This window comes from Babylonia areolata, chromosome 24 (genome assembly GCF_041734735.1).
Source record: "Babylonia areolata isolate BAREFJ2019XMU chromosome 24, ASM4173473v1, whole genome shotgun sequence".
Taxonomy (NCBI): domain Eukaryota; kingdom Metazoa; phylum Mollusca; class Gastropoda; order Neogastropoda; family Buccinidae; genus Babylonia; species Babylonia areolata.
This window is the reverse complement of record NC_134899.1, coordinates 8900142-8917479: the sequence shown is the minus strand read 5'-3', so window position 1 is coordinate 8917479 and position 17338 is coordinate 8900142. Positions and strand designations below refer to the sequence as shown.

Sequence of the window (17338 nt, the reverse complement as noted above, 5' to 3'; positions counted from 1 at the left end):
GTGTGTGTATTTTCATTTTTATTTTATTTTTCTATTTTTTATTCTTCTTAGTATCATTATTATCATTATTTTTATTATCATCATTATATTTATTTTTTTACATTATTTCTTTTTTTTGTTCTTTGTGTATTGTGAAATAGAAATACCCTTGCAAGTTAATTATTTCTGAAGTTCATTGCAATTGCCTAATGTCTTAAGGGTGTAATTTTCCTACAATGACATATGTGAACTGTACAAAATTCTGTCAGACATGAGTTTCAATGAAAGAAATAAACTTCAATGCAAGGGGGAAAAAAGAGAAAGAGGGGAGAAAAAGGGGGAAATTTATTATGTTCATAACTTAGACATCATCATTTCTGAAAATTAATGGCAGGGGAAGAATCGTTCAACTGAAAAGGGGGCGGGTGAGGTGGAGGGGGCAGGCGGGTGGGCACTGAGGATGGGAGAGAGAGAGACAGGGAGAGAGAGAGAGGGAGAGAGAGGGAGAGAGAGAGAGGGAGGGAGGGTGAGAGAGAGAGGGAGGGAGAGAGAGGGAGAGAGAGAGAGGGAGGGAGAGAGAGGGAGAGAGAGAGAGGGAGGGAGAGAGAGGGAGAGAGAGAGAGAGAGAGAGAGAGAGAGAGAGAGAGAGAACAGAAGGTGGAAAAGATAGAGTACAACATGTAAAATGGAGAGGGTGAGAGTCAGTGACTGGAGAAAGAAAAACATAATATAAAATATTGGAAAGGGCATATGTGAGAGGAAGAGGGGGTATGGTGAAAACAGGGTTAGGACAAAAAAATTGATAACTAATAATCAATTATTATATGCAATACTTCTATAGATTATCAATTTTGAAGAGGAGGCACACACACACACACACACACACACACACACACACACACACACACACACACACACACACACAGTGAATGCAGGAGACACAGTGCGCATGAACAACAAACAGCAGACAATGGTAAACACCTATTGAACACTGAATCATTTGAAAATTTTCCATCTGAAGAAAATCACAAAGATGATTTTGACTGATGTTGAACGCCTGATATATATCTCTGCTTTTGCTTTTTTTCATGTCATGTTGTACTGTTCATGCAATTGAAGATGAAAATATTAAAAACAAAAGATGTTAAAGAAAAAAAAGAAGGAAATAAAAAACAATTTGAAAAAAATCGAAAAGGGAAAAATAGGAGGATGGAGGAACCCCTGCCCATCCACCCTCCCTCAGAAAAAAAAAAAAAAAAAAACAGTGGGGAAAAATAGGAGGTTGGAGCCCCACACACAAACAAACAAAATGTAATGAGGAAGATGTGGGGACCTACAATATTCAACCAACAAGAGTCAGTTGAGGGGACAGGGGAGATGTTCCGTGGTGCACGTGTTCACTGACTGATAACATCCAACACTGATGACACCTCTTGGTGAACTTCTTCTTCTTTTCTATCTTCTTCTTCTTCTTCTTTCGCAACTCCGTGAAGAGTCACCGGGGCGCTGCACTGAGTTACTATTCACCAGATTCCTCCAGGTTTTGTCTGTTGTGTGTCAAAGCTCTGTGTCTCTTGGCTCTGGTTAACGGTGCTCACATACTTAGAGAGAAGGAGGGAGGGAGGAGAGAGAGAGAGAGAGAGAGAGAGAAAGAGAACGAGAATGTGTGTGTGTGTGTGTGTGTGTGTGTGTGTGTGTGTGGAGGGGGAGAGGGATTCATCACTTGTTAACGTTCATCACTTGATAGCGTTTTGAATAACTGTCTTCACACATTTTGTGTGTGTGTGTGTGTGTGTGTGTGTGTGTGTGTGTTGTGTCCACGAAATGTTTTCACCAGCTTGATGCCTTATATTTTGCATAAAATAACCTGACCTTTTTAACATTATTAATCACTTGGGATGTTTGTTACTTCTAAATCCCCCCCTCCCCCTCCTCGCCCTCCCTCCCCCCCACATCACCCCCACCCCCCCACCCCCCGAAAAAAAAGAAAGAAAAAAAAGACTCATTTATTTTATACACATGAGCCCGCAAAACCAACAATATAAAAAAAAACCACGAAGCAAATAAACAAACACACAATCTCACCCAAAACGTGAAATTACCGGCGCTCCTGTATTTTAGTTTCGTCTCAGCAAGGGCGATGACCACGTAAGCCGTAAGTGCTTCTCCACTGGCAGATCCTCCCTGAAGTAATAATAATGATAATAATGATAACAACAACAACAACAACCAATTCTACTGAAGCATTCGTTTAGGCCACTTCAGGACTCAGACAACGACTGCAGCCAAGTTGCCTTCCTGACAGACGCTCATTCAGTGCTGCAAGTCCTTCACAACAACATGCTCCCACGCCAGTCGGCAGCGCTACAGAAAGTGGCAAGAAGAAGACCGGTGGTCCGTGTTTGACTTTTTAATACTCATTGGTAAAATGTATATTTACAGGTGTAAAATGGAAAAGAGCACACCAAAATACCTTCTTTTTTAAAAGCTACCTATTTTCGCGATACAAAATTGAAGAACATAACGCAAGAATGGCATGGACATTAAGGGGGGGACACGGCAGTGCAAAAGAGACCAAAATGAAGATTTTGTCATGATTTGGGTATTTGATGGATTTTAACTCACTCAGTACGGCCAGTCCTCTCTTCTCCTCTACACAGACCCTTCGGATGTCCAGTGGGTGTCTGAATGACCCAACCTTTAGCTTCCGTCGTCAGAATTGTGGTATTCTTTGTCAACATTCACCTCTTCAGTAAAAGAGCCTTCCGCTTGCAATATTTTGATGACGATAATTGGGGTGAAACGCTGTTAGCGTCGTCTCTTTCGCCGTTCGTATGGAGAGAGTTAATTCTTGAACATCTCTTCTATCATATGCATAAGTTTTCCCACTGTAAAGATGTCTTTAACAATGACAAAATTGCCAATAAAGATTGCTTGCTGAATCACGAAAGTGTTTATTAATAATTTTTTGTTCAATTTCGACGCAAGTCGCCAAATTTCTGGCTTTGACAACACACCTTGGACTTGCTCAATGATGAGTAAACCTACAACCATGAGACTTTGCATGATTGTTTTATGACATGTTATTGAAGTTTTATCACGAGTATGTATGAAAATATTCTCTGGATTTTAATTCATAGCAGTTCCAATCTTTTTACACATTGTAAATTTTGAGGATTTCGCAATACCCAAAATTTCAAAAATTCATAAAAAGTACAATAATTGAAGAATCAACACAATGTCACGTGAAAATGAAGATAATGTCATTTAAATGACTTTAAAATAAAATGATTACCCTATATGACAATAAATCAAGAATCTACCCATAACTGCCACAATTAAGGTAAAAAAAAAAGTTTATAAACCCGATCAGGAAATGTGTTAAATATTTTGACGGTTGTCTGTACGAGTCAAATAACCACCTGTCGTTAGCATTTTTGTTTTCACTTGACTGTCTTGTGTGTGTGTGTGTGTGTGTGTGTGTGTGTGTGTGTGTGTGTGTGTGTGTGTGTGTTGTGACACGATTTTTTTTCCTATTTCTAGTATTAGTACACACGTTAAAATATATACAAATGAGACATTTTGAGTGGCATGGATATCTTATCTCATATTTGATGACGTATAAACATGATATATCTATCTATATACACACTTATTCACATTTGTATTGCCTAGAATATTTTACATATGTCATTATATTTTGCTTTCATAGTGTTTTCATCCGTTTCGTCATTTTCCCCCTTTCTTTTACACATATTGGTGTCAACTGTCTATGTAATAAAAATGAAAATTAGAAACACGTTAAAAAAAAAAAAATAAAAAAGACCGGTGGTCCTCCAGTGGATCCCGGCCCACTGCAGAGTCTGTGGGGATGAGCAGGCTGATGGGCTAGCCAAGAAGGACTCCTTAATGGAACACCTCAACAACAGCGCCAGCTTCAGTGAGATGAAGTCCCTCATCAAGGTACTTACGGCGCCAACAAGAACCAGATCTTTGCCCCCCCCCAAAAAAAAAAAAACAAAACAAAACAACAACAACACACACACACAAAAAAAACAACCCACCCAGAAATGTGCTCTAGTGGCATAAAGACGTTTAAAAACAAGAGAACGCTGGCCATTAAGGAGAAGCGTGAGCGAAGGAAGCAGGGCTCAACTTCTGGAGACGTTTTCCCTTGCAGCACCTGTGGTAAGTGCTGTGCATCCAGAACCGGCTTCGTCTCCCATATGAGGACACACACCGACAGATAAGCCAGCCTGCCTACTCATCCGTCGGTCCGACGGGAGACTCCATCGCAATATGAAAGGATACGCACATGCTTCTAAGAGATGTCTATTTATGAATTTATTTGTTAACTGGTCAAAGACTGAGTTTGCATCCTCTAGCATCGGTGGATACCGAGGAAAGATCTAGCATTCAAAGGCTCGTCACTCGCACTACACTTGTATGAGAAGAGAGAGAGAGAGAGGGGGGGGAGGAGAGAGAGAGAGAGAGAGAGAGAGAGAGAGAGAGAGAGAGAGAGCCAATGGAACAGTACCTGCATCCTCTTGTTGAAGACTTTGCCGGGTTCGGGAAAGGAGCCATTACGATGCTGTTGAGAGATCATCCACAGGACGGACTTTTCAAAGATCTTGGGTTCAATGGTCACCACCTCCCCCCGAAGGGCCATAGACTGTGCGAAACACTTCACCACGAAAGCCGTCAACCTGCACACATGCACGCATACATTCACACATGCACGCATGCACGCAGTCATACACAAACACATACATACATACATACATGCACAGACACATAAAACGCACATACACGTGCACGAACGCACGCACACACATATACACATACATACATGCACGCGAGAGCACACACACACACACACACACACACACACACACACACACACACACACACACACACACACACACACACACACACACACACACACACACTGTCAAGAAACAGGAAACTGTTTAACATGCTGAAGGCTAAGTCCGAGCTTTGTAAAGAGCAGGCCAGACTACACGTGTCCACTGAGGATTCGAACTCAAAAGGGCAGGACAATTAGAGTACTCAGAATCGTGGAGATGGCTGAGTAGCCGGGTAGTCGAGCGAAAAGGCATGGGGATTGTAGGCCCCTTGTCTCCGTAACGTTTTGGAAAATAGAAATTATCGCTGTTAATTATAACAATGATGACATTCTATGCAGAAATGAAGTACACAACCCGTTCATGACAGAATCAGGGCATAATCTTTCATCACGTGCATTATTTACAGGACTGGGTTGTTGACACAGTGCTTGACCTTCAATTTGGAGGGTCAGGGATCTCGCTTTTTACCGGACTCCCACACCCCCACACCACCACCCCGCCCCCCCGCACGCCTTCCACCCCCACCATGATCTGTCCTGCTGCGGTGCAGCTGAGCGACCACCGGATTATCAATACATTGTATTGTGTTCAGTTTCGTGTTGTATCGTATCGTGTTGTGCCGTATCGCATCGTATCGCATCGTATCATATCGTTTGTATTGTATTGGATCGCGCTGTGTTTATTCGTTTATAGTCTGTTCATCATTAGACTGAAAAAATAAATGATTCTTTTCTGTTATTATTTTCATTCTCATTACTTAGAAATCATCATTTTCTGAAAATGAATGGCAATAAATATTCAACTGAAAAGGGGGCGGTTGAGGTGGAGGGTGGGAGAGGGAACTGAGGAAGAGAGAGAGAGAGAGAGAGAGAGAGAGAGAGAGAGAGAGAGAGAGAGAGAGAGAGAGAGAGAACAGAATGTGGAAAAGATGGAGTACAAAATGTTATGGAGAGGGGGAGAGTGTCAGTGATTGGAGAAAGAAAAAGGTAATATTGGAAGGGGGTGTGTGAGAGGGGGTGGGTGGGATTTGGACAGGAAATAAATCAATAATCAAATATTGTATGTACTGGATCGCGCTGAATATGATATATTATTGTATTATATAGTACTGTGTTGTATTGCATTGCACTGTATTGTCTTGTGTTGCATCGTGTTGTACTGTATTCTATTCTATTCTATCCTACCCTGTGCTACTGTATTCTATTGCACTGCACTACATTGCATTGTATTGTATTTCACTAAAGACAGCTCATACCACATGCTTCCTGAGTCGTTCGAGTATCGGCTGCCGAAAGCGCTGTAGGAGCCATCAACGTGCTGGTATCCGATCTCCTTCTGGTAACCTGCAGAAGGATTCCTAGTGTCAATACACGTTTTCAACTAACCAGTCAGCATGTATGAAAAGCTTTGAACGAACCAACCAGCTTATAAAAAACAAACCAAAAAAACAAATAACAAAAAAACAACAAAAAAAAACAAACAAACAAAAAAAACCACACTTTCAACCCACCAAACAGCATGTACAAAGACATTTCAACAAACCAGTCAGGATGCAGGAAATCTTTTCAAACTAACCAATCAGCATGTACTAAGACATTTCAACAAACCAGTCAGGATGTAGGAGATCTTTTCAAACTAACCAATCAGCATGTAGTGCCCGGCTTTCTCCGCCCGCTCCGGGGTGTAGGTGTTGGTCCTCTGCATGTAGTCGATGAGGAAGACGTTGGGAGCAAAGTACAGCATGTTCTGTTCCCCACACCCGTACGGCATCCGCAGCAGGTCATCGATGTTCTCAAACACAGGACCCAGCAAATCACCTGTGACAACACCCATCCATTTGTCCATACATGGGGTCCAGTAAATTCCCTATGACAGCATCCTCAGCAATAACATCTACAACAGTCAGCGTTGTTCTCAAACACACGGCCCAGCAAATCACCTGTGACAACACTCGTGACCGTCATCCATTTTCCATACAAATAGATCCAATGAATCCACTTTAACAGCATCCTATATTGTAACGTCGATAACTGTCATAGCAAATTCTTCAGAACAGCATCCTCTGATGTAACATTGATCCTAACCACCATTGCTCCCCCACAAATAAACTAAAACAACACACACACACACACACACACACACACACACACACACACACACACACACACACAGAAAACAAAAACAAACATGCAAACAAAAACCATTAAAAACAAATGACAAAAAACAAAACAAAAACCCAGTGAACAACGTTCTCAAATACAGGACCGAGCAAATCACCAATGACAACACCAAAGACAGCCATCAATGTTTCCATACGTGGGGTCCTGTAAATTTCCTTTCATGGCACCCCTTTTTGTAACATCAGTCTTAAGACACAGGAATCAGTGAATCCTCTAGAGCAGCATCCCGTATGATAACATCCATTACAGTCTTCGGGTATTTCACGAACAGAAATGACCAGCCATATTGCAATTCCCCGAGATATTAACATACCAAACAGCGGTCATTAAATATAACGTCCATAACGACAGTGTGTCACTGACGCAACTTCCCGACGAAATAAAATTCTTTGAGATATCTACATGACAGACTGCAGTTAATAACAGTTACAATTCATAACAGACCACATGAAATTTCTTGCGATATATTTACATACTGGACAACAGTGAATAACTGTAACATTCATAACGAAGGGAGGAAGGTGGCAGAATGGTTAAGACGCTCATATGCCAATACAGAGTCCATGAGGGTATGAGTTCGAATCCCGCTTTCGCCCTTTCTCCCAAGTTTGACTGGAAAATCGATCTGAGCGTCTAGTCTTTCGGACGAGAAGATAAACCTAGGTCCCGTATGCAGCACGCACTTGGCGCACTGAAAAAGAACCCATGGCAACGAGGTTGTTGTCTCTGGCAAACATTCTGTCGAATATATCCACTCTGATGGGTAGACAAATATATACGCATGCACTCAAGGCCTGACTAAGCGCGTTGGGTTATGCTGCTGGTCAGGCATCTGCCTTGCAGATGTGGTTTAGCGCATATGGATCTGTCCGAACGCAGTGAAGCCTCTTTGAGAAACTGAGACTGAAACTGAATCGTAACAGACCCGCCAGGCTGACGGTGATCCTCTCAGAGCCCCGCACTGTGTCCCTGGGGAACTGGATGGTCACGTTGTGCTCCAGCACCACTCTGGGCTCCACGTCCAGAATGACGGGTCGGTTCGTCACCCGGGGTGTCCCTTCCGGCTGTTCACAGAGAAGAAAAAAAAAAGAAACAACAGTTTTCTTTTCCTTCGTCTTTCTTGTCCGATGCTTCCTCATCAAACAAGTTCTTTTCTCTCTTCTTTCTTGTCAAATAATTCATTTCCTTTACCTCGTCTTTTCTTATCAAACGGCTCAGGTTCTTCTCTCTGGTCTTTCTTGTCAAACAGTTAGCTTCCATTCCTTCGTCTCTTTTGTAAAACAACTGATTTTCATTCTCTTGTCTGTTTTGTCAAACGATTGGTCTCCTTTCTTTCGTCTTTCTGGTCACATGACTGGTTATTTATTTTTCGTCTGTCTGGTCACATGACTGGTTACTTTTTTTTTTCGTCTTTCTGGTCACATGATTGGTTTTCTTTCTTTCGTCTTTCTGGTCACATGACTGGTTACTTTTTTTTTTCGTCTTTCTGGTCACATGATTGGTTTTCTTTCTTTCGTCTTTCTGGTCACATGACTGGTTTCTTTTCTTTCGTCTTTCTGGTCACATGACTGGTTTCTTTTCTTTCATCTTTCAGGGAGAACAATGTGAAGTGCGGGTACTACTACTTCTGTGCTTTAACAATGGTGTCATTGGTTTTTGCTGCACAAGACAGTCACAAGAGGAAGAATTCAAATAAAAGAACAGCGAGTGCCATCTTGGCATGTGAGTTCTGTTTGATCCCAGTGAGGTGAGAGTCCTCCACTGACGAGTGTATTCAGCTGTAGTCAAGGAGGTAATTCCCTCATTCTTGTCTTTCTAATCAAACAACTGGACACAGTGTCAAAAGTGAGGGGGGGGTGGGGGGGGGAATAAAAATGTCGACGATGCTGATGACAACGGCGCTTGAATGTCACCCTGATAAAAATGTAAAACCATGATGCCTTTAATTAATTTTGTTTTGTTTTTTAAGTGCCGTTGGAGAAAAAAAGAATAAGCATGTATGTTCGACATTGAAAATATGATTTTCTGCAGCATGTCTTACCTTTCTTCTTTTTCTGTTGTAATATTTAGGTGTAGTGTATTTATTTGAGGAATATTACATGTTTCCAGTAGCGCTATGCTTACGTACAAATGTAGAAAACAGCAACATGACAATAACGTTGATTAAACAAAAATATATTTGCGAAGGAAAAAAACAAGAAAAAGAAAAGAAAACTGAAAAAGGGATTATGCCAGTGACACAAAGACCTCTTCACGGACTATATAGAAGGACATGTTTCATCAACAATGAACATATTCCATCAAAGACATCAGGTGTGATTTAACCCTTTTAAAGACGTATTCCATCAAAGACATCAGGTGTGATTTAACCCTTTTAAAGACGTATTCCATCAAACACATCAGACGTGTTTGTACATTGTCCTTGTCTGTTGGGTGGGTGGGGTTTGTGGGGAGGGGGGGGGGGGGGGGGTGGTGTGCGTGCGTGTGTGTGTGTGTGGTGTGTGGGGGGGGGGGTTGGTGTCGTGCGCGAGTGTGTGTGTGTGTGTGTGTGCGCGTGTGTGTGTATGTGTGTGTGTGTGTGCATATGTGTGTGTGTGTGTGTGTGTGTGTGTGTGTGCGCGCGCGCGCGTACGTGCGTGCGTGATTGATGCCTGAAAGAATGACACAGGCAACAAATGATGGGCGCCTAAAACCATCTCTTACTCGGCTCTACCCAGGTAGACAGCCTGTTGTGCAAATCACTCCGTCTTTGTAAGTTCAGTTATTTCTGATCGAAGATAGGCGCTTTGTGAGCATCAAGACGAAGAAGAACAAGAAGAAGAAGAAGGAGGAGGAGGAAAACAAAGACAATCAAGAAGGGGAGACTAAAGCACCTCAACCAACAGCGATCTCTCCACAGCATCCGTGAAGCGCTGACCACGCTGACCAGCGGTCAGGTTGACCCGCAGAGGGAAGTGACCCAGACCGGTGGGCGTGAAGCAGAACAGGGTGTCCTTCACCTCATTGATCGCCACCTGGTGACTCCGACAAATCACAGAACATTTGATTGTTGGTATCTACCTTTGATTGATGATGTTTTCGTTATAATGATTACGCTTCATCCTGTTACAGGAATGTTTGCAATAGTTATACATTACTCTCAGTTAGTCCAGACTTTCGTAGTTCTTCCTGTTCTAACCTCTGGCACTTTTTTTATGTATCTTTTACTGTATCTGTTACTGTATCAGTCATCTCAACACTTCTTACCATCGCCCCACCTCCCACAGCACAGCCCCAACACGTGCACACAGATGTACTACTCCCACCCCCTTCTCTCCCCGTCTAATATCACTTACAGTGAAAAGACGTTACACTAAAGAAAGAAACACGTGCGCGCTTGCTTGCGTTTAATATTCCTTCATCAACGCGAGAGTGTCCTTTGCAACAATGCAAGATTTGATGGATTTTCTAAGTCTCAACAGAACCTGTTTACCTGCAGAAAATATTTTACAAAAAGAGACTTTGGCTGTAACTATTTATCGGGCAACAATCGTTCAGACTAACAGAAAAAATAAGGGTTTAAATTTCATTTATCTGCCTTGTTTCAATGGGTAGACAGCGATTTTTACATTTGAATTTGATCTAGAAAATTATGTTTGTAAAGGGCAACTGGCGAATATATCCTGTCTCTGAGTGTGCAAAATAAAAGCGTTCATAAAAAAAAAATAACGTGACATTGCCCTGAGCTGGAAAATGAAAAGCTACAGTACCGTTCCCAAATTTCGCGACACAGTCTCAGATATCCGGTACAGACGGTCTCGACGGACACGGATGTTGTCGATGCTTGGCGTCGATCCCATCACCATCATCATCTGGAAAAAGAAAAAGAAAGAAAGCCAGGCAGTGAGGGAGATTCCAGAAAAAGGGAAAAAATAAACAGTTATTTCCACGTACACACGCACGTACAGTTATGGTTTACGAAGTGTCCAGATCGCAGCAACAACAAATGTAAATGCCTGGTTTGTTTTTAACTGATGTCCTGGTTTCAGGAATTTACAACACGTATCAACATATATGTCATATAATATTATAATATATCACACCACACTACACTACACTACTCCACTCCACACCACACCACACCACACCACGTCACACCACACAACACAACACCACACCACACCACGTCACACCACACCACACCACACCACGCTACACCACACTACACTACACTACTCCACTCCACACACCACACCACACCACACCACACCGCATCACACCACACTGCACTACACTACTCCACACCACACCACACCACGCTACATCACACCACACCACACCACACATCACATCATATATCATGCTCCATATTGTTTGGGCAGAGGAGAGGGAGCGGGCAGGTTGGAGCACTAACTTTGAAATGACAAAAATCAGCGCTGGAACGTTCATCGATAGTCTGTGTGCAAGAGTTCGAGACAAAGGCAATGGTACAAAGGTTTATACGTTTAGGTCCCACACGCATTTACGATCACCGGGGCAACGAATTAATAATACCCACGGTGTCTAGATCAAGGCATAGGAAGGCGGGGCCCAATCCTCTCCTTCCGCCGTGTGAATCTTCCCCAACTGAAATAAGGTACCCGTTCACACATGGGTGGAGTAATAACATCTGGATTAGTAAACTGCCTTTCCCAAGACACACCGCCATGCGGAAATTAGGCCTGGAACCCTGACCACCGGTGATCACTGGCTGAGAAGTCCAACATTTAACCACCTCTTTCACTGTGCCTCTAATGGTACTGGAGACACAGAGAACCCCACCAACGTACGTTCAAGCTTTGTGAGTAGTAGTTGAAGGCAAAGGCTTTCATGCATAGGTCCTCCCCACGGATGGCTGAGTACGGCAGGTCCAGACTGAGGAACACGTCTTTAAAGGTGACCACCTGAAAACACACACACACACACACACACACACACACACACACACACACACACACATATATATATATATATATATATATATATACTATATATGATGATAGAGAGAGAGAGAGAGAGAGAGAGAGAGAGAGAGAGTATTTGCATCGGAAAAAAATGAAAGTAATATAGTCTTTATTTTCTTCAGTACCTCCAGCAGGAACCAACATATAAATAACACACACAAAAGTTAATGAACGATTTACTAACATAGATAACCAGCCACGATTTGTTAATCAAATAAACAAAAGGAATTAATTGATAAATCACTCATTCCTTCATGAAATAACTGACCAATGACGCAGCCTATTCCTTCATGCGGAGTGGTCTAACCGTCACATTCAATAAATTTGATTGGCTGACTAACATCTTGTAAAATCACTTGCAACCTGGCTAAACGATTTGACATTTCATTTCATCACGAAAATGACAAACTGGCTGATTCATTTATGAACTAACACACTGACACACACACACACCCTCTCTCTCTCTCTCTCTCTCAGTTGACTCACCGATCAATCACTCAACCACACACACACACACACACACACACACACACACACACACACACACACACACACACACACACACACACACACACACACACACACACACACATCTCAATCTCTTTCACGCACAAATCCTTTGTCCGTTGTCTTCACTGGTGAATAAACTTCTTCACCAACCGACCACATGACCAACAATTCAACCAGCGAGCCACCCAACCATGCAACCAGCCCAGTAGCCAGTTCCCTGATGACAGTGGTGGTCAGTGATGAAGCCAACAGAAAGGAGTAGCAGGGACCTGTATGCATCATCATCTGTTTTGTATCACACACTTATACACACTTTACTTCTCTTACTGAGGTGATAACGCTATTCTGAATCTGATTCGGGTTCTGAAGTCATTTAGTCATTCTGATTCGGGTTCTGGTTCTGGTTCTGTATGCATCATACGTTTGTATCACAGACTTCATACACACTTCCTTTACTCATTTCTCTTACTGAGTGATGTAACAGATTAATTCTGATTATGGTTTTCGATTCTGGTTGTTCTGGTTCTGGTTCTGGTACCGGTTCTGGTTCTGACCTTGACGGGTTCCTGGATGACGGACAGTCCGTGCTGGGGGTGGACGGCGAAGGCGGAGGTCAGCCAGGTGGTGATGGTGTCTGGCACCACCGTCTTCCTCACCACCCGCCCGCTGGGTCTGTGGGGAAAAGACACACACGTCATGTGGCACAGAGACACACACGTCACGTGGCACAGAGACACACACGTCACGTGACACAGAGACACACACATCATTTGGCACAGAGACACACACATCATGTGGCGACCCACAACAAAGCACAGTACCCAGTGACAGTGACCCACAACAAAGCACAGTACCCAGTGACAGTGACCCACAACAAAGCACAGTACCCAGTGACAATGACCCACACAAAGCACAGTACCCAGTGACAGTGACCCACAACAAAGCACAGTACCCAGTGACAATGACCCACACACAGCACAGTACCCAATGACAGTGACCCACAACAAAGCACATTACCCAGTGACAGTGACTCACACAAAGCACAGTACTCAATGACAGTGACCCACACAAAGCACAGTATCCAGTGACAGTGACCCACACAAAGCAAAGTACTCAATGACAGTGACCCACACAAAGCACAGTACTCAATGACAGTGACTCACACAAAGCACAGTACCCAGTGACAATGACCCACAACAAAGCACAGTACCCAGTGACAATGACCCACAACAAAGCACAGTACCCAGTGACAATGACTCACAACAAAGCACAGTACCCAGTGACAATGACCCACACAAAGCACAGTACTCAATGACAGTGACCCACACAAAGCAAAGTACTCAATGACTGACCCACACAAAGCACAGTACTCAATGACAGTGACCCACACAAAGCACAGTACCCAGTGACAATGACCCACAACAAAGCACAGTACCCAGTGACAATGACCCACACAAAGCACAGTACCCAGTGACAATGACCCACACAAAGCACAGTACCCAATCAGGATCATGTCCCACAGCCAGGTCTCGGGGAATAAGGTCCTGACGTGGTCAGTTGGGGGCTGTGGGGTTGCCGCATTATACAAACCACTTCCTGCTCCGCCAGATCCTCCCCCACCACCTGTGAGAGACAGACAGACAGATAGATAGATAGATAGATAGATAGATAGATAGATAGAGGGGGGAGAAGGACAAATTGAAAGATTTCGAATCAGGTTTGTTCCTAACAAACAAACTTTATTTACCCACATGAGCCAAAAATTATTTCCTCTTCACACACACACACACACACACACACACACACACACACACACACACACACACACACACACACACACACACACACACACACACACACACACACACACACACACACACACACACACACACACACACACACACGAAACGCACGCATTCCTTACCCTACACTCACACACATTCGTACGCGTCCAAACAAATAGGCGATCACGCAATAAAACTACAATAACTATTACCTGATGCGACTGACCACACAGGTATATCTCTAGACTTCCCGAACAAATTGCCATCCGTAAGCATGGCAACATTGGCGTCCTGGGGGAAAAAAACACAAAACAAATGAATTAATTAATATCTTCTTTTTTTTTCCTGTCTGAGATAGACATGGATGGGTGGTGATAGTAGTGGTGGTAGTGGTCTTAGGTTGGAGGGGGCTGGGGGGGATGGGTAGAAAGGAGGGAGGGGAGTATAAAATGGACATGGAGGGATGGTGGTGGGAGGTGAGGCGCGCGCGCGCGGGTGGGGGGGTTAGAGGTGGGGTGGGGGGGGGGGGGTCAGGAGGGAGTGGAGGATGGACATGGAGGGGAGGGGGTGTGGGAAGTGTGGTAGGAGGGAGTTGGGGGGATAGGGGTGGCAGGGGAAGGGGTGTGGGGGAGGGAGCGGGGGTAGAAGATTAGACGTTGGATAGTGGGGTAAGGCAGGGTCATAAGAGGACAGAAGAGATGGACATGGGTTGGGTGGTGAGTGAGTGAGTTGAGTGGAGAGGCAGAGGACAACAAGAAGGAGGTTAGAAGAAACACAGACATCATGGGGGTGGTGGTGGAGAGGTGGATGGGTAGTGGTAGGGGAGAGGAAGGGAGGTAGGGGAAACGTCACGTACTTAGAGTTGAATGGAGGGGGGGTGGGGCAGGGGATAGTTGGGAGGGGGTGAGTGGGTGGGTGGGTGGGGGAGGACCACGCCACACAGACAGATACTCACGTTGAAGATTCGGTTGGCGTCCACCGTGAGCAAGGACCAGGCACAGATGTGCTTGTAGCGCCAGTGGTATCTGTAATCACCGCTAAAGTCGGCCAGCTCTTCACTCACCTGAACATTCAACGGGAAAAGTTTGATGCTAATATATACATACATACATACATATATATGTATAGGTGTACATGTATGCTGGGAGGAAGGGGGCATGCGGGTGGGGGAAATGTGTGTGTGTGTGTGTGTGTGTGTGTGTGTGTGTGTGTATGTGTGTGTGTGTGTGTGTGTGTGTGTGTGTGTGTGTGTGTGTGTGTGTGTGTGTGTGTGTGTATCTGTGTCTGTGTCTGTTTCTCTCTCTCTCTCTCTCTCTCTCTCTCTCTCTCTCTCTGTGTGTGTGTGTGTGTGTGTGTGTGTGTGTGTGTGTGTGTGTCTGTCTGTCTGTCTGTCTCTCTTTCTCTCTCTGTGAAGTTTCTATTAAGTTATTGAAATGAAAAGGCTTCTGAGTTTTGAGTTGTCTGAAGTTTTCGAAACGTTGCGGAGAGTATTTATCAAGTAATCGACTGGTCCGAACTGAACCACATGATTCTGCATCCACAGAGAACAAACCACATGGCGCTTACATCCATAAAGAATCGTCAGACTCTTGCATCTAATTCCTCCTCTCTTAATATAAATGGCAAATTCATTGAAGCAGCTGATTATCACAAGATTCTAGGGGAGCTGATAGCTTCACTTAGTCGTATCACATATCAATGTTATGAAAAACTGTTTCTAAAATGTTATGTCAATTTTCTGAAATAAGGCATTTAAAAAAAAAAATTACATGCTCAAATATACTTTTCCATGCCAACTGAGATTGAGATGGTTTATTCGTACAGGCCACAGTTCTTTAGAAGGGGAATATACTGTAAAATGCTGAAGTCATACACTCGAAAATTTCCATTATGTAACATATACACTTCTCCGTTTGATGCTTATGCAAATAAAGAGCGAGCTCATTGACAGTCTTTTCGTTTGTTGATATACAAAAATAAAGAGAGAGAGGGAGAGAGAGAGAGAGAGAGAGAGAGAGAGAGAGAGAGAGAGTGAGAGAGAGAGAGAGTGGATCAGCTGACCATTTCCTGGGTGATGTCGTTTCCAGACTTGAGGAGCTGGACACTCTTGTCCACAGCCAGCAGGAAGACCACAGAGTGTGGCCGTGCCGTCACCGTCATCTGCACGGCTTCTCCGGGCTTCACCTTGCCTCGGCCATAGCCCACCTGTACCTGTGTCATAATATTGTCTGTAATATACAGTCTGTGATGGCAGTAGATCACCTGTACCTGTGTCATAATATTGTCTGTAATATACAGTCAGTGTGGGCAGTAGATCACCTGTACCTGTGTCATAATATTGTCTGTAATATACAGTCAGTGTGGACAGTAGATCACCTGTACCTGTGTCATAATATTGTCTGTAATATACAGTCAGTGTGGACAGTAGATCACCTGTACCTGTGTCATAATATTGTCTGTAATATACAGTCAGTGTGGACAGTAGATCACCTGTACCTGTGTCATAATATTGTCTGTAATATACAGTCAGTGTGGTCAGTAGATCACCTGTACCTGTGTCATAATATTGTCTGTAATATACAGTCTGTGATGGCAGTAGATCACCTGTACCTGTGTCATAATATTGTCTGTAATATACAGTCAGTATATGCAGTAGATCATCTGTACCTGTGTCATAATATTGTCTGTAATATACAGTCTGTGATGGCAGTAGATCACCTGTACCTGTGTCATTATATTGTCTGTAATATACAGTCTGTGATGGCAGTAGATCACCTGTACCTGTGTCATAATATTGTCTGTAATATACAGTCTGTGATGGCAGTAGATCACCTGTACCTGTGTCATAATATTGTCTGTAATATACAGTCTGTGATGGCAGTAGATCACCTGTACCTGTGTCATTATATTGTCTGTAATATACAGTCTGTGATGGCAGTAGATCACCTGTACCTGTGTCATAATATTGTCTGTAATATACAGTCTGTGATGGCAGTAGATCACCTGTACCTGTGTCATAATATTGTCTGTAATAT

At 43.5% G+C, this 17338-nt stretch overlaps 1 protein-coding gene across 1 annotated transcript in view; it reads right to left on the bottom strand.

The window, feature by feature from the left end:
- The window catches only part of LOC143299004 (CD109 antigen-like), a 62997-nt gene that overhangs the window by 18778 nt on the left and 26881 nt on the right, over nucleotides 1–17338 (bottom strand). Inside the window, exons 16-28 of the mRNA XM_076612075.1 lie at nucleotides 16365–16514; nucleotides 15259–15366; nucleotides 14516–14594; nucleotides 14019–14142; nucleotides 13074–13191; nucleotides 11836–11949; nucleotides 10777–10878; nucleotides 9901–10041; nucleotides 7953–8091; nucleotides 6488–6664; nucleotides 6103–6190; nucleotides 4517–4685; nucleotides 2065–2163 (exon numbers count right to left, since the gene is read on the bottom strand). Of these exons, the coding sequence (XP_076468190.1) occupies nucleotides 2065–2163; nucleotides 4517–4685; nucleotides 6103–6190; nucleotides 6488–6664; nucleotides 7953–8091; nucleotides 9901–10041; nucleotides 10777–10878; nucleotides 11836–11949; nucleotides 13074–13191; nucleotides 14019–14142; nucleotides 14516–14594; nucleotides 15259–15366; nucleotides 16365–16514 (1608 nt within the window). The remainder of the gene's footprint in view (nucleotides 1–2064; nucleotides 2164–4516; nucleotides 4686–6102; nucleotides 6191–6487; nucleotides 6665–7952; nucleotides 8092–9900; nucleotides 10042–10776; nucleotides 10879–11835; nucleotides 11950–13073; nucleotides 13192–14018; nucleotides 14143–14515; nucleotides 14595–15258; nucleotides 15367–16364; nucleotides 16515–17338) is intronic.